Here is a 13,365-nt window from a genome sequence, read left to right on the forward strand (position 1 = left end):
TGAACGCCATGTATGGCGTATATGCGAGGGAAATGTACCCCACTGGTGCGCTGGCTGGTCCAATGGGTCCATTAGCTTATAATCTGGGTGTGCCGCAGGCTTATATCCGGCTCCTTTCCTGCTGTTTATGCTGACGCCGACTCCACCATGGCTTCTATCGGCGCCTCCGAGGTCATCGACTCCGTGCACGGCTTCACCGGCTCCGGAGCGACCTCGAGATTCAAATCGAGGTTCGACGCTGGTTCCAGCTTCACATTCGAAGGCGGCTCCGTCTCCAGCTCCTCATTCGACGCCAGCTATGGCTCCATCGGAGTCGTTACCGGATCCAACAACGTCGGTTCGAATGGAGTGGTCGAGGCGTAGAGCGCAGCAGCGCCTTTTGGAGGAGAGAAATTATGGAGAAGCTGAAATTGAAGAGGGCGAGCTTCAGGATCGGGAGGATTATTTTGAAGAGTTGCATGATGCAAGTGGTCTAGAATTTTCACCAGAATGGGTATTGCCCACGGTATCTGATGCTCCTTCTAAGGATGTGGCGCCTTACCATGTGGTAATTAAGAAGGCTGCAGAACTCTTAAATTTGACTTTGCCATCTGTGGTGTACAAATCGAACATTCTTACTGAAGTTCTCCATTCTCCATTTTCTGTGGTTGAGCCACTTCTTCTGTTTACTGAGGCTCTTACTGATCCCATATTGGAGGTATGGAGTAAACCTCTTACTGCTCCTGCAGTTTCAAAGTCAGTGGCAAGGCGCTACAGAGTTGCGCCTGGAGATCCTGAATTCTTAGCCTCTCATCCTTTGCCAGAGAGTTTGGTGGTTCAAGCTGCTTGCTCGAAAAGATCTGCAGGTGCTTTTCCCCAGGTTCCTGGAGATAAAGACTCTTAAGAAGCAGGATCAGAATGCAAAAAAAGTGTTTTCGTCAGGCAGTATGGCCCTTAAGTCGACAAATGCTACTTGTTTGCTGGGCAGATATATCCATGCTTTGATGGATTAGTGCAAGAGCCATCTCCTAAGCTTCCTGAGGAGGATAGAAAGAACTTTAATGAAGTGGTATCTGACACGCAGGCCGCAGCTCGGCAGGTCATACAAAGTGGTATGGACACAGCAGATTCAGTGGCTACGATCATGGGAGTCTTCGATCGCCACCAGAAGGGCTGCTTGGCTAAAGACTTCTGAGTTTTCTGCGGATGTTCAGGCTGCTCTGATGGATTTGCCTTTTGATGGCACAGGCCTTTTCGGAAAGAAAGCTGATGCTGCCTTGGAAAGGTTTAAGGATAGCAGAGCAACGTCAAGATCTTTGGGTTTGCAAACTAGAGGCTCTGTTGCCAAAAGATACAAGGGTTTTGGAAGGTCTAATTTTCGTACCTATAAGCAGACCCAGCAGCAACAGCAGCAGCAAAATCCTTTTACAGGTACTACAGAGGCAGACAAAGGGGTTGTTCTCGTGGACATTAAGCCTCCTCCTCCTCCACTTGCTCCTCTTCTACCCACCCCCCACCTACAACAGCAAAGCAGCCCTAGATCCACCATTCCGAATCATGCGGGTCCTGTGGGGGGGTCGGCTTACTTATTTTCTACGGGATTGGGAATCGGTTACATCAGATCTTTGGGTTCTCAATATCGTAGAGAATGGGTATGCTCTTCCCTTTCGGGGGTTTCCCCCAAATTACCCTCCTTGACAAGGTTTTTGCTCGGAGGACCACCTGTTGCTCCTACAGGAAGAGGTACAGACATTGTTCAAAAAGGGTGCGATAGAGGTGGTTCCGGAGCAGGAAGTGGGTCAGGGATGCTACTCCCGGTATTTCCTGATCACCAAAATGGATGGCAGACTTCGTCCAATCCTAGATCTCAGGATCTTGAACCTTTACCTGAAGCAGGAGAAGTTCAAGATGCTCACCCTTGCGCAGGTTCTTCAAGCGCTGCTGGAAGAAGACGGGATGGTTTCGATCGACTTGCAGGATGCTTATTTCCATATACCCATTCCGAAGTCACACAGAAAGTATCTCCGCTTCACGGTGGGATCGCAACACTACCAGTTTGCGGTTCTACCGTTTGGTCTTACTACTGCGCCTCGAGTCTTCACCAAGGTGGTGGCTGTGGTGGCTGCACATCTCAGAAGGTCAGGGATTCCAGTTTTCCCTCATCTGGACGATTGGCTAATCAAAGCAGAATCTCCAGAGATAGTGCTCCATCATCTGCAAGAGACAACTCAGTTGTTGTACAGGTTGGGTTTTTCGATAAATGTACCCAAATCTCACCTGGTGCCCTCCCAGCGCAACTTGTTCATAGGTGCGGTACTGGACACAACTGTATGTCGTACATTCCCTCCTCAAAGGATTCACGACATACAGGAAATTATTCCTTTATTTTACAATGGAGCGGTTGTTCCAGTCCTGAAGGTCCTTCATCTGCTCGGTCTGATGGCTTCTTGCATTCTGTTGGTCAACCATGCACGCTGGCACATGAGGGCACTCCAGTGGTGCCTCCGCAGGCAGTGGTATCAACACCAAGGGGATCTCTGGGAGTCAGTGAGGATCTACAAAGAAGATGCGGCGGATCTGTCTTGGTAGGGAGTGGATGGCAATCTGTCTCAAGGAAAGCCTTTTCAAACTCCTCCCTCGGTGGCCACAGTGATAACGGATGCATCCACTCTAGGGTGGGGTGCTCATCTGGGGGATCTGGAGATCAAGGGTCTTTGGTCTCCAGAGGAAAGGTTGCTTCACATCAACCTTCTGGAATTGCGGGCGATACGTCTGGCACTCAAGGCCTTCCGCCCTTCGCGGTCGGTCGGTTCAGGTCCTGACGGACAACACCACCGCAATGTGGTATATCAACAAACAGGGAGGGGTGGGGTCGCAGTGTCTCTGCAGAGAGGCTCTGCATCTCTGGTCCTGGGTTCAGGTACATCAGATTTGTCTGGTGTCAAATCATCTGGCCGGAGTACTGAACGTGCGTGCAGACCATCTCAGTCGGCAGTTCTCAGCCGACCACGAGAGGAGGCTTCATCCAGAGGTAGTTCGTCATGTCTTTCGGACATGGGGGACTCCTCAGGTGGACCTGTTCGCCACTCGCGAGAATGCTCCCTGCCCGTCATTCTGCAGCCTCCAGTTTCCGATGCTGGGTGCCTTGGGGGACGTGTTTCAGTTGAGTTGGGACTCACAACTCCTTTACGCGTTTCCTCCTTACAAGCTTGATTCCTCGGGTTCTGAGGAAGATTCGCCAAGACCGGGCCCAAGTTATATTGGTCGCCCCGGATTGCCCAAGAAGGGTGTGGTACTCAGATCTTCTCCACCTCTCCTCGTACCCTCCACTTTGTCTCCCTCTCAGGGCAGACCTCCTCTCGCAGTCGCAAGGGCAGGTTCTACACCCCCACCTCCAGACCTTACACCTTCATGCCTGGAGATTGAACGGGGCAACCTGAATTCCTTTTCTCTCCCACCTGATGTGGTGGATGTCATTCTATCGGCTAGGATGACTCCACCAAGTCCATCTATTCTTATAGGTGGTCTACATTTGTATCCTGGTGTGGGGAGAATTCTGTTGATCCTTTAAGAGCTCGTTTGTCAGGAATACTTCAATTTGCTCTTTCATTGGCGCAGCAAGGTTTTGCTGTGGCTACGGTAAAGGGATATCTATCCGCTTTATCGGCTTTTATCTGTTTACCAGATCAACCATCTTTGTTTAAATCTCCTGTTGTATTGAGATTTTTAAAGGGTTTAACAAATAAGTTTCCTCCTACTCCCTTTATTGTACCTCCATGGGATTTGAATTTGGTTCTTACATATTTGATGGGTTCTCCGTTTGAACCTCTTCACAGGTGTCCTTTGAGACTTTTGTCTTTTAAGACTGTTTTTCTTGTCGCAATTACCTCGGCAAGGAGGGTAAGTGAGCTTCAAGCTCTTAGTTCGAAGCCCCCGTTCTTCACCATTCATGCTGAACGAATGGTTCTTAGGACCAGGGCTACTTTTCTGCCTAAGGTGGTAACTCCCTTCCATCTAGGACAGTCCATTACTCTTCCTACCTTCTATCCTCCCCCTCACCCTTCCAAGGAGGAGGAGCAACTTCACCGTCTGGACCCCAGAAGGGCGGTGAGCTTTTATCTTGATAGGACCAAAGACGATCGAGTGGATGACCAGCTTTTTGTTGGATTTGCTGGCTGCAAAAAAGGAAGAGCTGTGCACCAGCGCACACTCAAGATGGGCCATACTATGCTCAAAATCTGCTGCGCCCTGGCTGGTAAGGAACCTCCAGAGGGAATAAAGGCTCATTCTACTAGAGCAAAGTCATCAACATCTGCTTTGTCTAGAAGTGTACCTGTAGAGAACATTTGTAGAGCAGCGACATGGGCCTCCCTCCACACTTTTGCAAAGCATTACTGCTTGGATAGCGAGGTGAGGAGGGATGGCCATTTTGCACGCTCTGTCCTTCAAGATTTTCTGGTATAGAAGAGTGGACATCCTCCTCCGGGAGTGGGGACTGCTGTGGGAATCTATTCACAAGGTGAGGAATCCACTGGCAGATGTATCCATCAGAAGAACAAGTTACTTACCTTCGGTAACGCTTTTTCTGGTGGATACGGTATCTGCCTGTGGATTCCTCACATGCCCACCCGCCTCCCCGTTGTCCACTCTGCAATATCTGAGTTTATGACAATGTTTAGATGCATTGATGTGGTTATTTATATATATGTAGGTTATATATGGTATTTTTCATGCATTATCTTCACACAATGTGTGTATTTTTGGAAATTATGTACTGGGTACATTGTATTTGTATATGTCTACTATCATTGGTCCGTCCGGGTGCCTCGAAGACACGGAAAAAAGGGCGGAACTGATGTCATCACGCCGACGTAGGCCTGATAAGGAGTCAGTGACGTCAGTCGGAGTCGCGTGCGATGCCGTGCTCCTGTGATGTTGTCCACGCCGGCGTGCTACAAAAGAATTTTCCGAACGTTGCTGACGCAGGGGGATATTCACAAGGTGAGGAATCCACAGGCAGATACTGTATCCACCAGAAAAAGCGTTACCGAAGGTAAGTAACTTGTTCTTCTCCGTGCTTCTGTAAGTGCCTGCTGAGCTTTTACGTGCATATGGCTTTTTGAATTTCATAAGAGGCTCATACTACTCTCCTAGTGTTTTTAGCCATTTTGCTGTCTGGAGTGCTGTGCTTTGTTTTAATGTGATGGATAGAGCTTGGTTTGATATGAAGTGCAGCCAGTAAAAACATTCAATAAGCATATGGTTGCTACTGTTGGTATGTTTGTGTGCTTAAACATATTGCAGCATGCTTATCCACAGAGGTAGTTTAAATAGGATTTCAGACGTTGAAATTGCCTCTGGATCATGGGGGTTCTCTTTTTGCCAGGTAGTCTTTGGTCTTAAGTTGCCAGCAATGAAAGACTGGTTCGTGGCGAGCGCTATCCTTGTTGATCTGCCGCCAGGCTATAGACTTCCTGTTTAACTGCTGTGTTCCTATTCTTGATTTTTTTTTTTTTTTTTTTTTTGAAGACCTTTATTTGCATCAATAGGATAAACATGCGTGGGCCTAAAACCAATCCGGCCGGCCACAAGTCAAAGACGATCAAAAATCAAAATAATCGGCACAAGGCCAGCTGGCAGGCAGGCAAACATATTTAAACAATGCTAAGAATGGGATAATCGACATTAACGGCCCAATATCAGGATCAATGAGGTCCATTTTATAATAAGGGGACAAGGCTCATGGCAGACTCAGATACGGGAAAAACCAATATACTGGAATACACCCATGCCAAAACGGGAAGAGGGGGGGGGGGAGGAGGATGTAAAGACACGAGTCAATCGTAGCACAAAATAAACGCAAAATATAATGGATAAGCATACAAGTACTACCAGCATCTTATGCCCCCCACCCAATAACACGCTAACAAAGGCAAGGGGAGCGGATAGACTGTACGAACGGAACCTATTTCTCTCCATACGAGCCTGGGAAAAAAGGGGGGGGGGGGGAAGGGGAGAGGGGGAGGGAAAGGGGGAAAAACAAGGGGGAAACAAAGGGGAGGAAACCAAGAAGGGCAAGAACAGGGGAAAGGAAAAGGGAAGAACAAAGAAAAAGAAATATAAGGGGAGAAACACAATCGTGCAAGATGGGCGCCACCCCGGGCCAGGCCTCCCGCGGCTAATAGTACAGAAGAAAGTGGAGAGCTGGCGAGAAGAAGGGTATGGCAGTCGCGACGGGGCATCGAAACCGATAAAAGTGGCATACCAACAGACCCCAACCCACTCATGCCAGAGAAGCGAGGACAGAAGCGGCACCGCTATAAAGGGATAGAAAAGGGCCATAGAACCAAAAAGAAAACATCTGAAAGACCCCGCCCACCCGTCCCACCCCGCACCCCTGCAGAAGGCTACGGCCTACCCTCCAAACAGCGTGCCTGTCGCCCTAATCCGAAACCCGAAATATAGTAAAGAAAGTGAATAAGGAGACAAAAAGAGGAGGAGAGGGAATATAAAACAAAAATAAATTGTGAGGGAGGAGCCAGAGGATATGAACAAACAGTCGGCTACGACCCTCCCCCGACCAACTAATGAATGAGTATCAAATCAGTACTACACCTTCACATACAGCAGAAACCCGCAGGGAGGGGGAGGAGGGGAACATTTTAACGTTTCACAATGTCGGGAATACAAGCATCGGTGCAACGGGCAGGTAAACCAGCAAACTATCATGTTGTGCAACTTACCCCCAACCCTTCCTAACCACGAAACCAACCCAATAATGGATCATATGGAGCGGACCACCCAGCACAGAATAATCGTTATGTGGACCAGAGTTACGGCAGTGATGTAGGTTAGGGAGAGCCACCGCACGGAGGGAATACAAAAAGTCAATGAAGCAAGTCAATTGTAGCAGCAATGACAGGGCAGGCAAAAGCAAGCCGGAGTCCAGGTGCGCAGTTCGACAGTACAAGGGTACCCCTCCAGGACAAAAGTTTGAATCCATCGAAGCGGGAGCAAACAGCGGTCCACCATAATTCCCAGCTGTCCGGGAAGGAGCAGATCTCCGCGTCGTGTGGAAGTCCTGGAAGTCCAGGCGGTGAGAAAGCAGAGGTTCAAGAGCCACCGGCCCATCAAGCGGCCGAAGGACAGCAGCGGCAACTCCTGGCGCAGCCGAAGGGGGCGAAGCAATGGAGGCATCAGGACGACAGGGGTGCATGAAAGAGCGGCGACCCAAAATGGCGGCGGGCCGCATGGGGTCGGTAGAGGACCGGGGGCCAAGACAGCGCACAAGGACATCAAGGCGTCCAGGACATCTCTGGGCGTGGGCGCTCGAGTACACGCCCAGGCCTCCGCACAATCCGGCCAGCAAGGAGCGTAGGTACAGAGCGGATCACCCCCCACTTTGTTGGTAGCCATCTTGTGAGTTTCGCCGCCCCACACTCCACCGTGGGCCCCCATACAGTTCCCAAATGTAGGACTTTACAGACCTCCGAAGGCTCCCAACAACGGCCGCACCGGCACAGCACTGGCAGGCGCTCGATGGGGGGGGGGCCCTCCAAACAGTGGCAGGCCCCACAGACGAGAGCCAGGCGCGGGGTCCAGGGCCGCCGGACAGGACAAAGGCGAAGGGACCCCTTCACACAGTCAGCCCCCGACACATCTCGTCCCCCTCCAGCCGCACGGTCCAGATATCGGGGCCGGTTCAGGATCGCCGGGACATACACACAACGGTTCCCACCAGTGGCTCTCTCTCGCAGCCGGGGCCGGCAAGCTCTGCACCGCCGGTTGGGTCCCACAGGCGAGGTCCCGGTCTCGAGCGCCCGGAGGCCCCAATCTCACCGAGGGCACAGCTGCGGACCCACAGCACGCAGGAGCCTCCGGACCAGACGGTGAGTAAGAGTGGGTCTTTAAATTCCAAAATCTGTAGTGAAGTATCGTCGCAGTACAGGATATATCACAGGATATTCGAGGTTAGCCGGAGGGCCGACGGAGCCGAGCTAAAAGGCGGCCATTACGCTCTTGAGCTAGGCTCCTCTCTCCTATTCTTGATTTTTGATGTGTGGGTAGAAGATGCCCTCATGGGACTCTGAACTGTGCTATCAGTGGGCTATTATCGCTCTCGATTCTTTGCTTCACTTTGAGATAGCTGGCTGCCATGCTTCACTATTGACAAATATGTAATCTAACAAGCTTGTACGGTCCCCAGATTGAAACGTATACTGCGCAGGTGAGCCTGAGGGCATGGATCCATTTAAGAGACGTAAGTCGTTAAGCATGAAAGATGAGTAGCCAGCTTCTCTCCTTGAACTATTAATTGTCAAAGTTAAAGGGTATGTAGGACTGCAGACCACAGAATTGCATTGAACATCTAGGTTGACCAGCATGACAACCAGTTTGGTGTTTAAATCCCTCCATACCAAAATGATTGGAGACCTTGCCCCAAACTAGTTGGCTTGTGGGATAGAGTTGCGACAAAGAGTGCCAACATGTTTCTCAAATACAGCAAGCTGTTTGTGAAATTCTCACTGAAGCCCCAGCAAATAAATATACATTCAGAAACGCTAGTTTTGTTTTAGGCCTGTAATGATCCAATTTAGTGCATTTATCTGGGTTTAAAGGCCTGAGGGAGAGGCTAGCTCATATGGGTGGTGCACTACAAGAGTTGATGGTCCTGTGAAGCATAAGTCAATGGGCCTAGGCCATCTGCTTTGTGTGGTTTATTATAACATAGGATTCCTGTTGGCAGATAATTGATAGTCACCTAGGCTCTGGGAGTTAATGCTTGCTGTAGATGATTGCATTTTTCTTAGGCTACAAAAATTGTTAAAGCTACAGGTAGTGGGACCTAGGGCTTATACCAAGACAGATTACTTGGGGTGCTCTTCATGCTGTTGGCTTGCGGATGCAGCTTACCAAATTCTTTTATTCCATTGGGTATGGTTCAGGTAAGACCTGTACGCACCAATATGCCCCAATTAGCCAGAGTAGTGACTCTTTTAAACGTTCATGTATGAAAATATTGTGGCATGTTGGTTTTTTTGTTTTTTCCTCCTGGTGTGGCAGGAATGTCCTCTAAGGTGTCCGAATTTAAGCCCTGCGGTGCTGGTCACTGCTCAATGTCAGTCTCTCAGCTTAAGTGCCTTTGGTGCTTCCAGGTTGACAACGACCCAAAGGTCTGCTCTGATTGCCGCACCATGCACCCAAAGGCCTTGAGGGAGCGATCCCTCAAGCTCCTGGCGACACGATGTGCGACTGCGACAATCTACAGGGGTGTGGAATTTAATAAAACATCTACTTGTCCATGGGGCAGGTTACTTCATAAATCTACTAGTCCTGTAACAAAATCCACTTGTCCCTTTGGTGCCATGTACTGCGGCGATAAATTATAAATTATGGCAGTAATCTCATTATATAAGAACTCTGATATAGCCTCTCTGATTAAGCCAGGGCTCATACCATAGTAGTGTTTGAATACTTGCAATCCCCTAATGTTGCCACCTTTCCGCAGAGCTACATACTAGGGCTGAAATGAAGTGGTAAGCAGTAGTTCCAGGGTTACAATGCCGGTTTGAGTCTGCCCAAACCTACTTACTTGCATGTTTTAAGGGTTTTCAACAACTCTTTTCTAACCTGTTCCTATACTGAGAAATGTCGGCAATTTTCTCCTGACAATGGCAGGCGTAAACCTTCCTCCAGAGTTGGGCAAAAAAATGGTTCGAGGGAAAGTGAACATGCAAGCACTCAGATTTTCGTATGAGCAAATCTACATATGCAACTTTTGCTCATGCTAAAATGCAGCTCACAAATATTTTCTAGGAGTACTATTTCTTGTCCTACTTCTGTAAATTCTTGGGAATTCATGAATGCCGTATAGCTGCACTTAATTCAAGGACATATACTGGAGGTGCACTTTTGAGACTTTCTTTAAATAATTGGGTCCCTAATTTGTTCTGGCATTGACCGTGACTTTTTGAGTTTATTAAAATACTGTCTCGCTCAATGTATTGTTTTGCTTCACTGTGAGTGACCGCATTCTGCTCTTTCACAAGGAGCATATCGGCACACAAAGTAGTTTTGTTCAGTGCCACTAACTACTGTGGGTGTGTGCTTTTTTGAGACCAAAAACAACTTTTGCTTTTGCCTATGTTTGTTATAATGGTTAGAGCCTGGCAGCTCCCACACCAATAATGTTATTATAGTCCTCAAAGCCATGGAATTCTTTAATACAATTTGATAAATAAAGGAAGCGCAGGGGAAACGCATCACTGGGGTGAAAAATCCGAAGCAGATAACAATCAACTACACAGACCAGAAATAGACTGGTTAACTCATTTGTACACCAACTCGGAATATAGAATTTGCCAGTAACGTGACTTGTGCAAAATACACCTTTATCCCAATCACCCCCCTACAAGACACTCTGGCACCTATTTTCCCACTTTTTTTGTTATCCCTTAAAGTATTGCATTCTAGCTTACCTGTTAAGAAATTAATCGCAGCAAAATAAGTATGCATTTCGCACCAAAAAATTTATTGCGCATAAAATATGGTCTTCAAAAATCTTTTAAACTAACTGTCTTGGACAGACTGTAATAGTTGGATGTATTTTTCTGGTTTTCATTGGCAGCATTTGTACAATGTGGGACCTGCCATGCTAATAAAGTATATTGTATATATGGCTATACATTTTCCCAACAAAGTAAATATAGTTAATCGGGATTTTGGGGGGAGTGGGGGAGGGTTGAGTGATTAAGTTCTGAAGTTATGCTATTTTGGTTGTATATCGCAAACCCCTATAGTAAGTAATTTGGCACTTGTTAGTTGCAACGAGGTTGGAAACTTCACTTACTACTCTTACGGTCTGTTTTTTCCTCCTCTTTCAGCAACACGGGATGAAGTATGCCATCAAAGTTTACAATCACAACCAAGGCAACTCCCTTAGTCCCATCAACAGAGGCATGAAGCAACCCGCTGGCAACAGGGGGTTCTACCAGTATAACCACAACAGCTGGAGAAGGAAAAAGCATACGCGAGAAAGCTTGCCGATCAGTCTCAGCAGATAATGACTCCGTCTTCCTAGTTTTATTTTACTGACTGAAACTACAACGCTTGTGGATTGAGTGGGGATGGTGGTCTCAGACCAGCATTTGGCTTTTCACCTCGTGGACATTGCCAAACTCTGCAGAAGCTGAGACGTTGCATGTTTTCCTGTGGTGGTCAGGTCCGTTTGAAAAGAAATAGTTGTGCATATCTGTGAAGCCTTATTAAATGTGGAAGTTTTTCTTCTTCCCGTGATTATTTTGTGCCGAAGCATCTCTTGCAACCAGGCTGCAGAGATGATGCTCTGCCATTTGTTTGCAGTAGATGCACCTATTTCTTTTTATCTTTTCTTTAATACGAGCAGGTGAACATTCTGTCCCTGGGCTTATTTTGTGCAACGTATGGAGCCCAGAGTTCATCAAGAGTTTGCTGCCCTCATGTTTCAGATTTTTATTTTGTACTATGTTCTGTAAATATTGAAAATATTTGTGCAATAACATTTTATTTAATTTCATACGGTCACCTAAGTTATATTCATGGGGCGGAGGGAAGTAATTTTGTTTACAGATCCTTTCCAAGGTTGCATCGTATAAGTTGGGTTCACAGGTTTATCAGCAGGTGAAGTTTCTGAACTATTTTGTAAGCATTGTAAGGATATTTTTTAGTTTTACAATGGAGGTTTCTTGGTTCACACTGTAAGGGCTTTTTGTTAGTTTTAAGAGGCTTTCTAAGCTCCAAATAATTCTAACTTGTATGCATCTACTTATGCAATGTTATTCTGGCTTCCGTCAGTTGTCATTCTCGATTTGTGGCTTTTTAATTTTTCTTATTCCTTTTAATCTACATAACTAATCCAGCATTTCAAGTGCTTTAATGAAACTTCATAAAGGTGAGAGAAAGGGAGCTGTGATAAGTAGGGTTTTTGCACTATAAAGTTGTGAACCAGGAAAGTCTTCACTTTTAGTAACCTGCCTGATAGGGTCCTAACACTTTTTGAAAGGGACCCAGTTTAAAGAATGCTAAGAAAGGAATTATGTTGATTCCATTGTGGAATCTGTATAGCAGTATGCATTCGTTCTGTTAAGAGCAAATATATACATATATATAGTACTTGAGCTGCTGTATGCATTATAAGAAGCATCTTTTAATGTATTGCAGAAGAGCACATTCTGTTGCGCGCAGTCTGCGTGGCTGGCACTTAATGTACAGATGCATACAGGTATACTATGCAAGTGTATTTTGCCATGACAACCACTGTTTTATTGCCTTTTCTTGAACGAGATAAATTACACCCGATCTAGCCCTTACTTTTAAAAAGTACCGTAGTTGTCCTAGAAGCTAGAAAGAGTGTACTGCAACTAGCTTTCGGTTTTTAAAAATAAGTGTGGTCTTAAAGTGAATTCACACTGCTGGTTAGATGGATGGTTGCAGTCCATTAGTGGAGAGTTGAGCTGAATGCATATTACCATGACATCCTAATGATGTACTGAAGTGGGCGTTTTAACTGACAAGCTGTTATGAACTAATGATGGGCGTCTAGCATGATTAAGCTTTATAATATCTACACTATGCCTCATGCAGGAATAGCTCCGTCATTTATAGGTTGCATTCGAATGCAGTTTTTATATGCGTGCTAGGTAAGGTTAACATTCCAAAGTAGTTTAGCACATTTTTTTATCTGCAGTACTTGATCTGGATTTATCATACTCAAAATGTTAGGCCATTTTTGGAGTGCAGATAAACCGATCTTATACCAATTTTTACACATTGGCAATAGAGTATACGAAGGTACATTAGGGAGAACACTACAAAGGCTTTATTTGGTGTCTACATTAGTGCGCATTTTAGAACTAGATTTATAGGACATGCATCATGTTCCATGTCAGTCATGGTAAACCAAATCAATTGGCCCGACTACCACTGTGGTTTTGTGCTACAGGTCATAAAATATCATGTGTATTTTTTTGTTTGGGACAACAGTGTGGGGCTAAAATCAGACATATTTTTATGTAAAGTTTTTCTATTCTTTAATTTTTAATAAACTTTGAAGACCACTTGTTGTTTTCTCGAAGCAGTCTTTAATTTTGGTTGTACTTTTCCTTCAACAATTTTATATTCTTTGGAAACAGATCAGTAAGACAATACTTAGTGTGGATTAGGATACCTTACAAATAAGTTTCATTTTCACCACATTTACTCGCCAAGAACCGAACACCTTGGAGCCAGTCTTTGCTGCATCACATTTTCATTTATCATCAGCATAGTTCTGCTGGGTGTGACACAAACATTAAGTGAGTGTATATTCATATATATGCACACACACCTGTACATGTATGTTCTGATGAA

General features: G+C 46.3%; 1 protein-coding gene across 1 annotated transcript in view; it reads left to right on the forward strand.

Annotated features, from left to right (window-relative positions):
• TENT4A (terminal nucleotidyltransferase 4A) overlaps nucleotides 1–13,073 on the forward strand; it is a 606,146-nt gene extending 593,073 nt beyond the window's left edge. The window contains exon 13 of the mRNA XM_078687633.1: nucleotides 10,863–13,073. Within this exon, the coding sequence (XP_078543759.1) occupies nucleotides 10,863–11,042 (180 nt within the window). The 3' untranslated portion in view covers nucleotides 11,043–13,073. The remainder of the gene's footprint in view (nucleotides 1–10,862) is intronic.
• The last annotated feature ends 292 nt before the right edge of the window (nucleotides 13,074–13,365 follow it).

The sequence above is a fragment of the Lissotriton helveticus genome, chromosome 4_1 (genome assembly GCF_964261635.1).
Source record: "Lissotriton helveticus chromosome 4_1, aLisHel1.1, whole genome shotgun sequence".
In the NCBI taxonomy this organism is placed as follows: Eukaryota; Metazoa; Chordata; class Amphibia; order Caudata; family Salamandridae; genus Lissotriton; species Lissotriton helveticus.